Genomic DNA, 17,113 nt, shown 5'->3' on the forward strand with positions numbered 1-17,113 from the left:
AATTGTGCATAAGGATCCCTGCAGGCCACATATTGATGTAGAAAACCACACATTATACACTTTTTATTAATAAATTAACATACTAAAGTCACATAGGAACTACATTTTAATTTGGCTTGGGCTGTACTCGAGGGTGTGTGGACCGCATGGGACAACATCTTTGTTTTGCATCAGTGAAATCGTAGATTCTGACCCTCTCTCCTCCTACCCCAAGCAAAAGATCAACAGAGGAGACACACATAAGGTACTTTGCAAAGTGTGTATTCCATACCAGGAGTTCCTCCACATAATAAAAACTACTATTTTTAGAGTCCTTTACTGTTTGCAAGGTCATTTACATATTTATCACCACCACCATCATCATCATCTTCATCGTCATCATCATCATCATCATCACCACTGCTAAGTATGTACTATGGTACCGGACATTGTGCTAAGCAGTAAGGATAGAAAGAAAGGCAAAAATCTCATCCCTGGCCTCAGTGACCTCACAGTCTAATGGAGGGAGACAATGTGCAAATAGCTAAATATGATCAAAATATATTCAATGTAAACTAGATGAAATCTCAGATTGAAGACATTAGAAGTAGGGGTGAGAGTTATTATCTCATGTGGTCTCCACAACAACTTTATGAGGTAGGTGTTATTATCCTCATTTTACAAATGAGGAAACTGAAAATGAAAGGTTACATGATTTGCCCAGTGCCAACAGCAAGTAAAGATTTGAAGTAGAATTCAAATGTGTCATTGAAATGGCCAGTCAACACCAAAAGCTTGCATTCAGAGTCCTTCACTATTCATCTCTAATCCTTCTTTCCAGTCTTATTTCATATAGCACTCCATCCTCTTTTCTATAATCTAACAAAGCTCCACTCCTTGCCATTCCATAAACCTCTCTCTGTGTGTCATTGCATATACCGTCTCCTACCTTGGGAATGGAATCCTCCTTTATTTCCGTCAATTAAATTTTTCCTTTTCCTTCAAGTCTAAGCTTAAGTGCCATCTCTTCCATGATGCTTACCCTGACTGCCCTTAGCTAGAAGTAATCTATCCCTTCTTTAATATTTCGCATTTCTCAATTTGACCTGTCCTATGTACATAGTGATGTTTTAATTTAGAGTAGTGTGTGTCCTCAGATCCCTTGTTTGTGGAATGGAGGTAATTCTAAGTTCTTGAATGTTGAGGGAATTCAAGTTCTGATTTGCCCTAAAAAGTTGGAAAAGATTTTGGCTATGGTTCCAATGGAAGACTATATACCACTGTCTGAGAGATAATCATCTTCAGAATACCTCATCACCAGGATGGCGTCATTATGATGCTTTATTTTAGCCACAGCAGTTCCAGAAGACCATCTCCTAAAGTTTGGGGTTGTATCTGTGAATCTTTGATTATAAGTCCTTCAAGAATTGAAATATAAGCTATTTGTAGACATTTCTTTCATAAACTGCTTGAGGACAGATACTCTTCTGTTTCTGTCTTTGCATCCTTCGTACTTAATATAAATTCTTAGACATGGTAGGAACTCTAAAAAATGCTTTTTGATTTGAACTGAATCTCATACAAGTTTCTTTATCCTTTTTGAAGCCTCCTGGATCAGATCACAGAGTATGCATGACCAGAGAAGAGTTCATGGCGAAGATGCCAGAAATCCTTGGTCATGGGACCAAGGAAGAATATGGGGAATTGTTCGATAAAGTTGATGTGGCCCGGGATGATAGCATCACTTGGGATAAGCTGATCTCCTTGATACTGTTGAACCTCAATGAGAAAGATGAGCGAGCCAAATCTGCTGTGATTCCCCAGTGGAAGGACCCTCAGCTGCTCCCAATGATACACAAAGATGCCATCCAGAAAGTCATCTTTTTGAAAAGTTCAAGCCGTTACCTGACTGTAAGCAAGGAAGGTTTGCTTGGGGTTTGGGAAGAGAATTTAAAACTACAAGAAAAAGTTCCTATAACTTCAGATGCCATCAAGCTAAAAACCCTGTGGGTGACAAGCCTAGTTCCTCTGGAAAATGTAAACAAGGTACAAAGAATTTTTTAATGACTTCAGGGCTTTTTATATGAAAAGCTTATTTGAATAAAACCTTAGCCTCATAAATTTGTATAGGATAATACTATGGGGAAATGGGCACTTATTTAATGGAAAGAATGTAATGGAATGACCATCAGATTTTAAGCTAGAAGATATGGGAACATCATGGTATAGGGGAAACAGCCTTGGATTTAGAGCTGAAGACTTGAGTTCAAATTCCAGCTCTGCCACTTACTAGTTGTGTGATCTTAGGCAAGTCACAAAAACTCTCTAGGACTCAGTGTCCCCACATGTAAATGAGAGGGTTGAACTAGGTGGATCTCTATGGTCCCTCTCAGAAGGCCTAGGATCCTATGAAACCTGGGTTTGAGGCCTGGATCTGTTCTTTCCTAGTTATGTGACCTTGGGAAAATTGCTTCTACTATCTAAGCCTCAGTTTCCTCATTTGTAAAATGAGGAGAATAATGTCTAAATTACCTGGCTCATAGAATTGCTGTAAGGTACAAATGAGATACAGACTGGACCTGGAATTTCATTAATAGAGGGAACTCTCAGATTGAGAAACTTCCCTTACTGATATAAATAAGTTTATAGTCTTAGGGATATGAGAGGTTAGGTAACTTGCCAGTTAATGTCATAAAAAGGACTTGAAATGACCTCTCTGACCCTGAGGTCCACTTGATATCCACTATCATGAGGTCAAATGAGAAAACGAATGAAAAATACTTTGTCCACCTTAGAGGCCATATATAGATGCTCATTGGAGAGCTATGACCTGATCTGTAGAGACTGACCCCAGTTGTTTCATTTCCCAGATGATTAAACCTTTCTAGTCTGCAAAGGATGCATTGAAAACTGATCCACATCAGAATACTCTCTTGCCCAGATGAGACTACTCTCTTTTTACCATAAACAAAAGCCCCGGTTAGTATACTGTTGATAGTAGGGGTATGTAAATGCCTATGCCTATGTAAATGCAATACAACACAAGGGCTCCTTTTCCAAGGATTAAATATGCTTTTTAGATTTGGGAATCTTAAAGAATGATATAATTAAGTCACTAGCTATTTTTTGGCACCACAGATTATGGAATATAGTTACAGAATGTGAGTGGGATGGGACCTTGGAGGCTTTCTAGATCATCTTTCTCCAAAAAGAATACTCTCTACATCCTCTCCCTAGAACTTGTCCCTTTACTAAATCTTGGCTTGGAAACTAGGTCTCTTTATTTTGGACCCAAATACTATTGCTGCTCTACCAGTTGTTTCAGATTATGTTCAGATGAATTTTAGACTAGATGGAGCACTGAAGATCCTTATTCTTAGAAAACTAAGAAATTACCAACAGGTATGGAGTTGTCTCTTACAGGTCATAGGTAGAATTTCAGAATTTTGATGATTTAACAAATATCTGAAATAGTTTTTCTCCTATAATATGGATAGCTAGATAGCTAGGTGGATATATGGATAGATGGATAATAGATGGGGACAGAGATCGTTAGATGATGAAGAGGTAGATAAGTGATGTAGAGATAGATATAGAGGTAGAGATGGGTAAATAGGAGGATAGAGAAAGACAGATGGAGAGATATAGATAGATAAATAGATGGATAGATAGATAAAGCATTTACTCAGCAGTTACTACATCACAGGCATTGTGCTAAATATACCTGACAAGCAATTATCCAGTTTTTGCTTGAAGGCCTCAAATGAAGAGAAAGTCATTCAGTCAGTGATGAGGACACTGGATTCAGACTTATCTTCTGCAGCTGACTACTTATGCGTAGTGATAAAGTGATAAAGTCATCTAACCTCTAGAACCTTATTTTCCTCATCTGTACAAATGAGCAAGATAGACTATGTAATTTCTAGAGTCTCTTCCAGCTATAGGACTGTGATCCCTTGACCTCTCAAAGCAGCCATGCCACTTTAGGCTAGCTCAAATTATTAGGAATTTTTCCTTATGCCAAGCCTAATTGACCTTTTTGCTGTCTCTACCCATTGCCTCTTTGAGGCCAAGCAGAACAGTGTTATCCCACTTTCACATGGTGGCCCTTCAAATACTTGAAGATGTCCATCATGGCCCAGCACAAGTTTTCTCTTCTCCAGATTCCCATTTCAGGATCACAAGGGACCTCATGGGTCATTTAAGTCTGCCTCTCCAATTCCCAGCTCTGTGGACTAGATTTTCTGGTTACATCCAGGCATACTGAATTAAACTGAAATCTATCTCTCCCTCTTTTCCCTTCTAACCCTAGATAGCTGTGGCTTCCACAAGCAAAGAGATTTGTTTCTATGACCTGCTCTTTAATAAAGAATTCCCTTGTCAGTACAAGCTACAAGGCCTTGGAAGCACACCTGCATGCATGCACTATTGGTATAACCCTCAGGACGCTAATGAATCAATGCTCACCTTTGGGGACATAGCTGGAAAGGTAAGTGAAGGCTCTTTAGGTAAGAGAGAAGGCTGTAGATTTAATACACATATACACACATCTATAACAGAAAAAGAAGGTCGGAAGTTGGATGGTGGCTGGATACTCTAGCATGGAACGTCATTAGAGATGATCAAATCCCAGGTGAGTGTTTGAAATAGAAGATTTATTCATCCTTTCTTCTGATGTCATAGCCTTACATTCATGTATAATTTTCCCAAGGTTTGTAGAGAAGTAGCAGACTTGGAAAGGACTATTGAGTCCAACTCATACTTAAATTTGTACCTAAAAAGAATGATCTAGAATTCCTTCTCTTTTTGCTAGATTTGGCTCAATGTTCCAGCCCAGTAAGAATTTTCTAGAATTGGATTTTGTCATTCAACACGTTAGCTCTCTCTAAGCTTTGTTTCACTTTCAAATTTGATCAGCACACATTTATGCCTCTTTGTATAAGTCATTGGGGAAAAATATGCTAAGTGGCTCAGGCCTAGGAGGTTTCCTCTGGCTGCTGTCATGGATAGAGTACTAGCCTTGGGGTCAGGAAGACCTGAGTTACTTAACTTTTTTCTCCCTCAGTTTCCTCATTCACAAAAATGGGGATAATGATAACATTTCCCTTTCAGGGCTGTTGTGAAGATCAGATGAGACAGTTTATGTAAAAAACTTTGTGAACATGAATGTAGTACATGAATATTAGCAATTATCATGATAATGATTTCCTTCTGAGTTTAAATCAAACCATTAATGATTAGTCTTTGAATCGCATCAAGTTTGAAGTAATTGTTAGACTTGTGTCATTGTAGAGAACTCTTCTATTAGGTGCTAATTATCAAGAAACTTGACATATTAAAAGGCCACTTTTTCTCTGCTTTGAACTGAATAGTCCCAAAATTGAACTACCTTTATAAGAGTAGCACTTATTCCATAGTAGTTCTCATTGACTGTTGTAGACAGAACTGCACTCTCAGGCCTGAACCTAACTGGACTAACACAGGGTCAATCCTCTTCAGTGGCAACTCCCTATCTGACCTCCTTGGCCCAGTCTACTGAGCCCTTCCTGCCATCCACAGACAGACACATGCCAGCAGGAATAAGTACTCTCTCAGTAGCAAAAATTATGGTCTTCATCTTCTTTGGTCCAGTGCCTACAGTTCTGACTCACACGGCAAAACCTGTACTGACACTAGGCAAGGCAGGACCGACCACTGAATATCAATGGTTTGAGTTCCTCAGGGTACTAGGCCTGACATATGCTTTCATACTGGATACACACTTTAAGCCTTTATGCTATTATTATAAGAAGGGGAAAGGCTGATCAGAAGCTCTTGGGTGCCAGCAGCCTTGCTGCTCCAGAGTGGTGAAGTGACTAATTTGTAGTTCTGGTACCCGATCCTGTCTTTAGCACTAAACTCTGGGGATCTTGCCCTGTGGAACTGCCCATAGCCTTCATATAGAAGAATGCTCTAAGTTGTTGACAATATTTAGCCAAGAATCTGGGGGGAGTCCCATGAGCCTTTGCTACCAGATAGAGTTTCTGGAAAATAATGGAGTCATTGACTAGGAGCTTTTCGTTTCTAGAGCAAGCACTATGAACCATACTCAGGTAAAGATGTATGAAAAGTTGGAGTTTAAGGGACAGATTCTGGTATACTGGTATAAAGCCACTGCTAATGTGACCCAAAGAAGGAGGGTGAATTGAAAGGAAAAGCTCATTTTTGCATCTAGTTTCTTCCTGTTTTAACCAATTATTGCTGAAAACTAGGCACTTAGCTTTTTTGTTCTATGTTCTTGAAAGAGTTCAATTGCTTTCAGTGACCTTTAACCTTGGCACCTTGGGGCAAAGTTCCATTTGCTACACCTTAGTCATAGCTAGGAAAGCCAGGATCTGGGGGATGGTGATGTTTAGTGTGATGACTTGCAGCAGGCTACCCTTTTCTTCCCTAGCCATTGTATTCTTGCCTCTAGATAATATTTAGATGACCTCTGGTGTAGTTTGCCCAGCTGGCCTCCTCTTCCATAACAATGAATGATGTTCCACCTTGGCATCTGGAGCTTCAAGAATATTTTATAAACCCATATTAGATTTTTCTCATGCTCAGAGGTCAGATGTGCTAAGTCTGTTTAACCAAGCTTTATAGCTCTTTCCATTTTTAAAAGAATCATAAGTCAACTTTCCTTAAATAAAATGGCAAAGAATTTGATATTAACATTTAAATCCCCTGCACACAATGAATTTTTAACAATGTAGTATTTTCATGCTGCAATCCCCCTTCTCATCCTCCCTCCCCATACACATAACATCTATTTCAATGTCATCTTTGGCTCAGGTTCGAGCAATCTCCTTCAGCACGGCCTTGATCTCCTTGTTTGAAAGGCCACCAATGAGTTCTTCTGAAGATGAGGACAACACAGTGACCATTAACTGGGCAGAATTGGCATCTGGCTATCACAAATGCTGTTCAACATTAGAGCACAGACATCATAACCAAGAATGGGTCCGGCAAGGTATGGAATTTGAACCACATCATGAGAGTCAGAAAAGACTCTGTGTGATTTGGACTCAGATTTGATTCCATTTAATTCATCAAGACTGTATTAAGTACTTACTGTGTCTGAGGCACTATGTTAGATAGCTTGGAATATGAGAAAGGAAGGAAGGAAGGAAGGAAGGAAGGAAGGAAGGAAGGAAGGAAGGAAGGAAGGAAGGAAGGAAGGAAGGAAGGAAGAAAGGAAGAATTCTTGCCCTCCAGGAGCCTACATTTTCTTTGGGTATGTTGGGGAGGAGGAGGAAGTAAATTTAAGTAAACACAAATTACAAATAATTTGTGGGTGTTGGGGGACAACTGACAACAAGGGAGTTAGGAAAAATTTCTTAAAGGAGTTATATAAGCTGAGTCTTGAAGGTAGACCACTTGGCCATTTCAGCCAAGAAAGTAATGTTAATTGCTACTCAGAACTGAGTCTGGGTTTGCTCCTTTCCCAGGATTAAGATTACTTTCCCTCTTTTTTGTCAATAACCTTTCTTCTGAATACAATTAATTTTCATGAGCTGGACAGTAGGGAAAGCCCAGAAGGACAAGAGAATTTGTCACTGGCATCCATTTAGCTTTGACTCAATGCCAACCCTAAGTTATATTACTAGCTCATTTTAAAAAAGAAAGATTGAATAAGTTCCCTGCAAAACTATTCCACTGGTTTTCTTTCATACCCAGGGGATGCACATTAGTTCCCCCTTCTCCATTAGTTTCCACACACTCCTCCCCAATCCTCTCAAATACCCATTTTTCTTGATATTTTTGGTCCTTAATGACTAGGTTCTGCAAACTTTAGAGCACTCAAAATCATCTCTAAGTGTACTACTAAAATTTTTTAATATAAAACTTTAACTGAAACCTCAAACTCTCTAGAAAATCTATTTTAAAAATGTATTACTACTTACTTTTCTGAGGTCTTTTTATTTTTTTAATCTTTAATGTTTATTTATTTATTTCTAGTTTTCAGCATTCATTTCCACAAAATTTTGAGTTCCAAATTTTCTCCCCGTCTCTCCTCTCTCCAACCCCAAAATGTCATGCATTTTGATTACCCCTTGCCCCAATCTTCCCTCATTTCTATCACACCCCTCCCCTCCCCTTATCCCTATCTTCTCTCTTGTCTTGTAGAGAAAGATAAATTTCTATACCCCATTATCTGTATTTCTTATTTCCCAGTTGTATGCAATAACAATTCTTAATATTCGTTCCTAAAACTTTGAGTTCCAACTTCTCTCCCTTCTTCCCTCCCCACCCACCCCCACTGAAAAGGCAAGCAATTCAATATAGCCAATATATGTGTAGTTTTGCAAACAACTTCCATAATAGTCATGTTGTGTAAGACTAACTATATTTCCCTCCATCCTATCCTGCCTCCTATTTATTCTCTTCTCTTTTGACCTTGTCCCTCTCCAAGAGTGTTTACTTCTAATTGCTCCCTCCTCCCATTATCCCCCCCACTTATCCCCTTCTTTCCTACTTTCCTGTAGTGTAAGATAGATTTTCGTGCCAAATTGAGTGTGCATGTTATTCCTTCCTTAAGCTAAATGGGATGAGAGTAAGCTTCATTTTTCCCCTCTTACATCCAACCTTTTCTCCTCCATTGAAAAAGCTTTTTCTTGCCTCTTTTATGAGAGCTAATTTGCCCCATTCCATTTCTCCCTTTCTACTCCCAAAATTTCTCTCTCTTACTCCTTAATTTTATGTTTTAGATATCATGCTTCCTATTCAACTCACCCTGTGCTCTTTCTGTGTATATATATAATATATATATGTATACACACACACACGTGTGTGTGTGTGTGTGTGTGTGTGTGTATGTAAATCCCACCAACTACCCAGATATTGAAAAGTTTCAAGAGTTACAAATATTGTCTTTCCATGTAGGAACGTAAACAGTTCAACTTTAGTAAAGTCTCTTATGACTTCTCTTTGCTGTTTACCTTTTCATGCTTCTCTTCATTCTTGTGTTTGAAGGTCAAATTTTCTTTTCAGCTCTGGTCTTTTCATCAAGAATGCTTGAAAGTCCTTGATTTAATTGAAAGACCATTTTTTCCCCTGAAGTATTATACTCAGTTTTGCTGTGTAGGTGATTCTTGGTTTTAGTCCTAGTTCCTTTCACTTCTGGAATATGATATTCCACACCCTTCAATCCCTTAATGTAGAAGCTGCCAGATCTTGTGTTATCCTGATTGTATTTCCACAATACTTGAATTGCTTCTTTCTAGCTGCTTGCAATATTTTCTCTTTGACCAGGGAACTCTCGAATTTGGCCACAATGTCCCTAGGAGTTTCTCTTTTTGGATCTCTTTCAGGTGGTGATTGGTGGATTCCTTGAATACTTATTTTGCCCTCTGGTTCTAGAATATCAGGCCAGTTTTCCTTGATAATTTGATGAAAGATGATGTCTAGGCTCTTTTTTTGATCATGGCTTTCAGGTAGTCCCATAATTTTTAAATTCTCTCTCCTGGATCTATTTTCCAGGTCAGTTGTTTTTCCAATGAGATATTTCACATTATCTTCTATTTTTTCATTCTTTTGGTTTTGTTTTGTGATTTCTTGGTTTCTCATAAAGTTATTAGCCTCCATCTGTTCCATTCTCATTTTGAAAGAACTATTTTCTTCAGTGAGCTTTTGAACCTCCTTTTCCATTTGGCTAATTCTGCTTTTGAAAGCATTCTTCTCCTCATTGGCTTTTTGAACCTCTTTTGCCAATTGAGTTAGCCTATTTTCTTCAGCATTTTTTTGGATCCCCTTTAGCAAGTTGTTGATTCACTTTTCATGATTTTCTTGCATCGCTCTCATTTCTCTTCCCAATTTTTCCTCCACCTCTCTTACTTGATTTTCAAAATCCTTTTTGAGCTCTTCCATGGCCTGAGACCATTGCATATTTACTTTGGAGGTTTTGGATGAGAAGTCTTCACTTTTAGGTCTTCCTCTGATGGTAAGCATTGTTCTTCCTCATCCAGAAGGATGGAAGAAAATACCTATTCACCAAGAAAGTAACTTTCTATAGTCTTATTTTTTCCCCCATTTTTGAGCATTTTGCCATCCAGTTTTGACTTTTGAATTCTTTGTCAAAAATGAGAGATACTCTGGGGACCTATAAGTTCTCAGTTCCTCCAAGGTGGCACAATCAAGGGAGAGGAGTTTACTCCTCTCCTGGCCTGTGTTCTGGTCTGGCAGCTACCAAAGCTTTTCTGCCCAGGATCTGCAAGTAAAATTCCCCTTCCAGAACCTCCATTAGCTCCACCATGCCAGCCAGCACTCTTCCTCATCCCAGGGCTGCCACTCAGGGCTGAGACTCAGAGCAGTGGCTCAATTCCCCCAGGAGTTTAGGCAGAGGGCTCTAAAAATAAATGCTGCTGCTGCTGCCACCACCACCTCTGCCTGGGGCTGGCGCTAGGGGAGGACCCTGCTGCCTTCTTACCCAGGTAAAAAAGCTTTCTCACTGACCTTTGAAGTTCTCTTTGGAATTTGTGGGTCAAGGCATCTGAGAACCGCAGCTGCTGCTGGGGATTCCACCCCTGGGGCCTGTTCCAGTCCTGTTTCTGCAGGTGCCCAGCACTACCAAGGCTGGAGCTGGACTAAATGAGCTGTGCTCTGCTCTGCACCCCATACGATAGACCTTTCCCATTGGTCTTCCAGGCTGCCTTGGGCTGGAAATCGCTTTCACTCTGTCGTTTTGTGGCTTCTGCTTCTCTAGAATTTGTCATTTTTTACAGGTTATTTTATGGGTTGTGTGGAAAGAGCTAGAGTAGGTGCATCTTTCTACTCTGACATCTTGGCTCAGCCCTGATGTGTCTTATGAAAAGCAGCATGGTGTAGTGAGTAGCATGGAGGACTTTGCATTAGAAAGACTTCAGCCAAACTGCTTTTACATTTTGATGCTTTACTAGCAGTGGGGCCCAGGACAAGTCTTTACTCCTCTGTAGGGTTATTGAGAGACAAATGAGATAATATGTACAGGGCACTTTGCAAATTCCAGTAATTATTTTATTTTAAAAATCTATCTTGTGATTATAGATTTTCAGTTGGAAGGGACTTTTATTCAACCTCTTCATTTTACAGATGAGGAAACTGAGGCCCAAGGAGAAGTAATAATAGCTAGCTTTTATACAGCACTTTAAGGTTTGCTTTAAATATATTATCCTTTTATCCTCACATACAATTCTCCCTTTCTTATGGATGAAGACACTGAGACTGAGAAGAGTTAAGTTACTTGCCCAGGGTCTTACAGTTAAATGTCTGAGGCAGAATTTCAACTCATGTCTTCCTGACTCCAAATTCAGCACTCTATCCACTGTGCCACATAGATGCCTTGTGCAGTGACTTATCCAAGGTCATATGACTGCCTAGTAGCAGAACTGAGGCTTAATATCTGCTCCTCTGACTCTGAGACAGCTACTCTTTCATCTGCTCCTTGGATTTTGCTTAACCTCATTACTTTCACATCTAAAATAATGACCTCATGTGTATTCATCTTTCATCATCAAAGAAGACCATGCCATTGGAGAAATAATGATGTGACTTGCACTTGACTTTGTTCTGAGTGAGGGAGGGCTGTGCAGGTCACCAGCCTCACTTTTCCTCCAGAGCCATCTGAATCCAGTGGCCAGATATTCATCAGGATGACTGGAGATGACCCAGGATGAGGCAATTGAGGTTAAGTGACTTGCCCAAGGTCACACAGCTAGTGAGTGTCAAATATCTGAGGTGAGATTTGAACTCAAGTCCTCCTGACTCCTGCACTGCTGCTCTATCCACTGCACCACTTAGTTACCCCAATGACCTCATAGAGCATTCATGGCTAAGAGTAACAGTCAACAACATGGGCTAGCCATATGAGTAAGCCATATATCCCTTCCCTCCTAATCTGTTCTTTTATTCATTTATCACCAACAGTGGTAATAGCTGTTGCCTTATGGGCTAAGGTCGTTTCACACAAGGTTTGTGGAATCTGTACTGGCCTTTTAATGTCTGACCTGTGATGTTATGCCTTTCCATGGGAAATAGTAGGTCTTCCAGTCCTTGCACCAGTACCCCCCATGCACCTCCACGGTGTTTTTAGTGTTGATCATGACACCATGAAACAAAATGTCAGAGAAAGTGTCTATTATTGTATTAAGGCCAGGGTCAAAACAAAAATACACCAATGGGGACACATCGAGTTGTTTAATAAATCAAATAGCATTCTCCTATATATATAATAAAGGGATTTGACCATGTCACTCTTCTCAAACATTTGCTTCCCTTTGTCTAAAGTCAATTAGTCATCAACTAGTGTTTATGAAGCACCCGCTACATGCTGGACACTAGGCTAAGCACTAGGGTTACAAAGAAAGGTTAAAAAGATGATCCCTGTCCTTACAGAATTCATAGCCTAAGGAGGAAGTGGGGACATACAGGTACAACATATAAGCAACAGTGTATAGACAAAATCACGTACAGGATACATTGGAGGCAAGATAGTAGCCTATATGCCTACGGAAAATAAAATGTGAACTTCAGAGCCTGGCATTCAAGCCTTTTAAAAATCTGATTCCTGCTTTGTTTTATGCTATTGTGTTTCATGAACTTGGAGTTCAGGTCAAAATAGCTGATCCCCAGAATTAATGTAGCATCTCCCGCCTCTGCCAACTCACACAGTTTCGTCATCTGTAACATGAGTGAGTTAGACTAGATAGGTTCTAAGATCCCTCTTGTCTCCAAAGCTACAGTTCCATGATCCTCCGAGTGCAGTCTCTTCTCATCTCAGAATCCCAGCCTTTCTCCCATGCTCAGGTGCTGCTCCATCAGTGAAATCTTTCTTGGTCCAGGCTGATGCTTGTTCTCTCTTACATTTCTTGTACTCCAGGTACAACATATGTGCATGATTTATTCCCATAGTAGAATAAAGCTCCCCAGGGTCAAGGGCTAGTTCATGATTATCTTTGTGTACCCCACACCAAGCATAATGGACTGCATATCATAGGTGCTTAATAAATGTTTGTTGATCCTTGAACATAATGTAAGAATTTTGAAATCAGGTCTGTTTGTCACTGACCAGAATATTGTTGAAATTTAGTGTGTAGTTTGGCACTCTTTCTTTTTAAAGACAACCAGACAGTTTTAAAGGAATGTAGCTAGGTGGTGCAGTGGCTAGGGTCCTAGTTTAGAGTCAGAAACATTTATCCTCTTGGGTTCATATCTGGTCTCAGATGCTTGCTAGCTGTGTGTTCCTTGGCAAGGAACTTAACTCTGTTTGCCTCAGTTTCCTTGAGTTGGAGAGGGGAATGGCAAACCACTCCAGTACCTTTGCCAAGAAAACTCTAAATGAGGTCACAGAGAGTCAGACAGGATTGAAATCACTGAACAACAACACAGACAAAGACAGAGGCAGCCAAAATGCTTTTTTCAAGAGGACCAAGAAGAAGTAACTAGGAATGGAAATTTCAAGACTTAGAATTAGTCAGTCTATAATATAGGCAGTTGGACACCATGAGAGCACTGCAAGTGGGTTCGAATCCTCCCTCCGGCATTTACTGTCTCACATTGAGTAAATCATTTTTGTTTTTGAGCCTCAGTTTCTACATTTGTAAAGTGACTATGATAATATCTGCACTGCCTCATAGGGTTATTGCTTTTCAATAACTTGTATTAATATAGTGCTTTGAGGTTTGCAAGAGATTTTGCAAATATTTCGTTTTATCTTCATGACACTTCTTGGAGATAGATGCTGTTATTATCTCCATATTACAGATGAGGAAACCTAGATAGACTGAGGTTAAGTGACTTGTGCAGAGTCACGTAACCAAGTGTCAGAGATTGGATTTGAACTCAGCGATTCCTGACTCCAGGTCTAGTGCTCGATCCATGAGCCACCTGAACTCCTCTAAATGTAATTATTAAGAAGTCTTTTCAGATGTATAAAAAGTTAGAAATACGGTATGTTGATCTTTTGCTGCCATGTCTCCTAATGGCAGTAGGAAGACTGGTCTAACTAGCTAGAATTTATATAGTGGCTTAAGGTATACAAAGTCCTTTTCAAATGCTTTCTTTTTTGATTTTCAAAACTACCCTGGGAGCCTATTGTTGTTTGCATTTAAAGATTAGGAAACTGAGGCAGACAAAGGTTAAGCTACTTGTGCAGTCACACTGCTAGTAAGTGTCTGAAGCTAGATTTGAACTCAGGTCTTCCTGACTACAGGCCTACCACTCTAGTCATTTCATGCCATTAAGTAATAGCAAAGAAATGCCAATTTCGTGTTAGAGAGAACTCCCAACATACTCATAAAGCCTGGTTTCAAATTCTACTCCACCCTGAGCAAATCATTAAACCCTTCTGTGCCTCAGTTTCTTCATCTGTGACATGAGATAGTTGGACTCGGTGCTATTGAAAGTTCCTTTCTTACTCTAACTCTAATGGTCCTATCATCTGAGGCAATGGGGTCATTGAGACCTGGTTTCAAATACTAACTCTGACATTTAATAGCTGAATTGGCAAAACATTTCCTTTTTGTGAGACTTGGCTTCCTCATGTAAAATGGGATAAAAAAAATGTAGTACTTACTTTGTAGGGCTATTGTGAGACTAAAATGAAAATATATGGAAAATGCTATGTAAGCATCTTTTTATATTATGAAGGAAGTTTGTAGAAGCTTCAAGATTCAATTCAATTTAATTCAGTTAAAACCAACAAGTGTTTTTAAGCACCTACTATGTGCCAGACCTTGCTCTAGGTCTAGGGTACGCGAGGATAAAAATGAAAGGCATCATTGTTCTCAAGAGCTTATGTTCTTGAATTTGTTTGTATCTATTTCATATGAACTCTTATACATGTGTAGAGTCTTACTGGAAAGTGGGCTGATGGGAAGTGTAGGTTTTCTGAGCTGCAAGGAGGATTGTAAAGATTATAAAAAACAGAAATTGCACAGGAAAGAAAAGAGCTGGAAACTTCTGAGCCTTGGACAGAGAAAGTACAGTGAATTTGAAGTCAAAGGTCACTGCTACATTGAACTGAATCACAGTTTGGAGTCTTATCTGGCTTACTGGCATCCAGGGAGGAATCTTGCTGGACAGAACTTTGTGATTCCTTGAATGCTGATGCTACGGCAATCTGGTGAATTAGGCCCAGTTCCATAACCCTCTGACTCTCTGCTTCATTGCTGCCTGGCAAATTAGCACTGCTTACTCTCTGGAGTTTCCCGTTCTCTTTAAACTTTGTTATTTGCTATATGGGCTTTTTGAGTGGGTTTTATGTCCAGATAAAGAAAGGCTGATTTTCATTTCATTCTTGTTGTGTTCTATAAAGGAGTGGACCATAAAATAAGGATGGATAAAAGGGAAATCCTAGACTGATAATGTTAGATTCAGCCACGAACTCATCTTGACTCTGTATGTATTTTTATAGTGGATTTTATCTCCAGATAAAGAGGAACTGATTTTCATTGCTTATACTGATAGAATTATGTTGGCATCCTCTCTATCTGGAGATGCACAGATGGGATTCATGTGTGTATACTATCTCTTCTGTAGAATATAAGCTCCAATTACTTCCTGGCTCACAGTGGGCACTTATGTTATTGATGGATTAATTTGATTAGAAGCCTCTTCAAATACTCCCATTCATTAACTAGAGGATTGATTAAATCCTTGCTATGTCCCAAGCTATGTTCAAGGCAATGGGTTCACAGAGACAAAAATGAAATCATCCCTGGTGTCCATGAGCTAGCTAGCTAACACTCTACTAGTGTTGCCTGATTGATAATGAATTTCTCCAAATGTTTCTATTAATAAATGCCATTGTAATAGTTATACCAAATCTCAGGACTACACAAGCCTTCTTTGGTGAAATACATAGTCAGGGGATGAAAATTTATCTAGTTCCAGAATACTGAAGGATAGCATGAATGCCAATCAATTTTAGCTATCAGAAGGGTGTTCTTGAGTTGGAGGACTTACTTAGATCACAGGATTCTTGAGATTTTTTCCAATCTCAAGAGCCTATTGCTTCCACAGAATTTTATCCATGAATTTAGGGAAGGCAGACATAAAACAAATGCTTTCTATTATAAAAGGAACCCCTCTTCAAGAGGTCATCCCATCTCTATAACCTTGTTGTGGTAGCTTGGAGATGTCTAGCTTTATAAGGGCTCACTTCAGATATTCATGTGGTACCTGGAATGTTAGGGATCCTATGGGCTACACCCCAATCTTAGCCTTAGCTTCTATAGTTTATGGTCATTTCCCCTTTTGGTGCCTCCATTTCTCCAAAGTGCAAAATATGTGTCCTAGGATTGCCAAGCCATCTACAACATTGAGAAGCCTGAAAATTATTTGGGAGTGGGATTTTCAAGCTCTTTAGGCTCAAATGGCATAAACTAATCTTTCCATTTAAGAGAAAAGGATCCAATCACATCTCAGTTGTTCGTTTACCTATCCATTCAACCATAATTTTTGGAAGTGTTTGTTTATAAAGCACCAAACATCTGGCAGGAGAGTAAAAATTTTTCCTTTTTCAGATGTTTCCACACAACCAGATGCTTGGCATTGTGTCATGTTGAGAAAACTTGAGTATTATGAAAAGGATTAAAAAAGATCAATCCTATTTAAATTTTTTTCGTTTAGTTCAGTCTTTCTATGGAATCATAAAAGAGATGAAATCCAAGGACTAGAGAAAAAACTAAGATACTTCAAGCATCCTCAAGTCCTTTAGTCAGATTCACTGAATACTGGTACTTAACTTGGTACAATCATTAGTGCATCAATTAGCAAGATGTATTATGAGCCCAGTGCTGTGTCCTGGGCACTGTGGGGATAGAGAATGTAAGGCAATAACAGTAATGGTTGGTATTTAGTTGTTAGAACTGATTTTTACTGAAATCTATTATTTTTACTTCACCTAGATGCTTCCCCCTGTATTTTTCCTTCTACTCCTTCCAGAGAGTCATCTATTATAATAAAAATTACTTAAAAAGGGAAAGATGCATAGAAAAAAATGAGCAAAACTGATTAGTGTACTAAAAGCAAGCTGACGTTCTGTGCAGTGCTCCACACCACTTGGAATCCCCCGCATTCATATATGCACATTAGTAAAGGATTCCGGGGAATTGGTTTTTCTTCTCTCTTCTTT

General features: G+C 39.3%; 1 protein-coding gene across 1 annotated transcript in view; it reads left to right on the top strand.

Moving 5' to 3' along the window:
- The window catches only part of WDR49 (WD repeat domain 49), a 198,229-nt gene that overhangs the window by 38,903 nt on the left and 142,213 nt on the right, over positions 1–17,113 (top strand). Inside the window, exons 2-4 of the mRNA XM_072618556.1 lie at positions 1,585–2,025; positions 4,292–4,468; positions 6,796–6,973. Coding sequence (XP_072474657.1) covers positions 1,585–2,025; positions 4,292–4,468; positions 6,796–6,973 — 796 coding nt within the window. The remainder of the gene's footprint in view (positions 1–1,584; positions 2,026–4,291; positions 4,469–6,795; positions 6,974–17,113) is intronic.

Source organism: Notamacropus eugenii, chromosome 6, assembly GCF_028372415.1.
Source record: "Notamacropus eugenii isolate mMacEug1 chromosome 6, mMacEug1.pri_v2, whole genome shotgun sequence".
NCBI lineage: Eukaryota > Metazoa > Chordata > Mammalia > Diprotodontia > Macropodidae > Notamacropus > Notamacropus eugenii.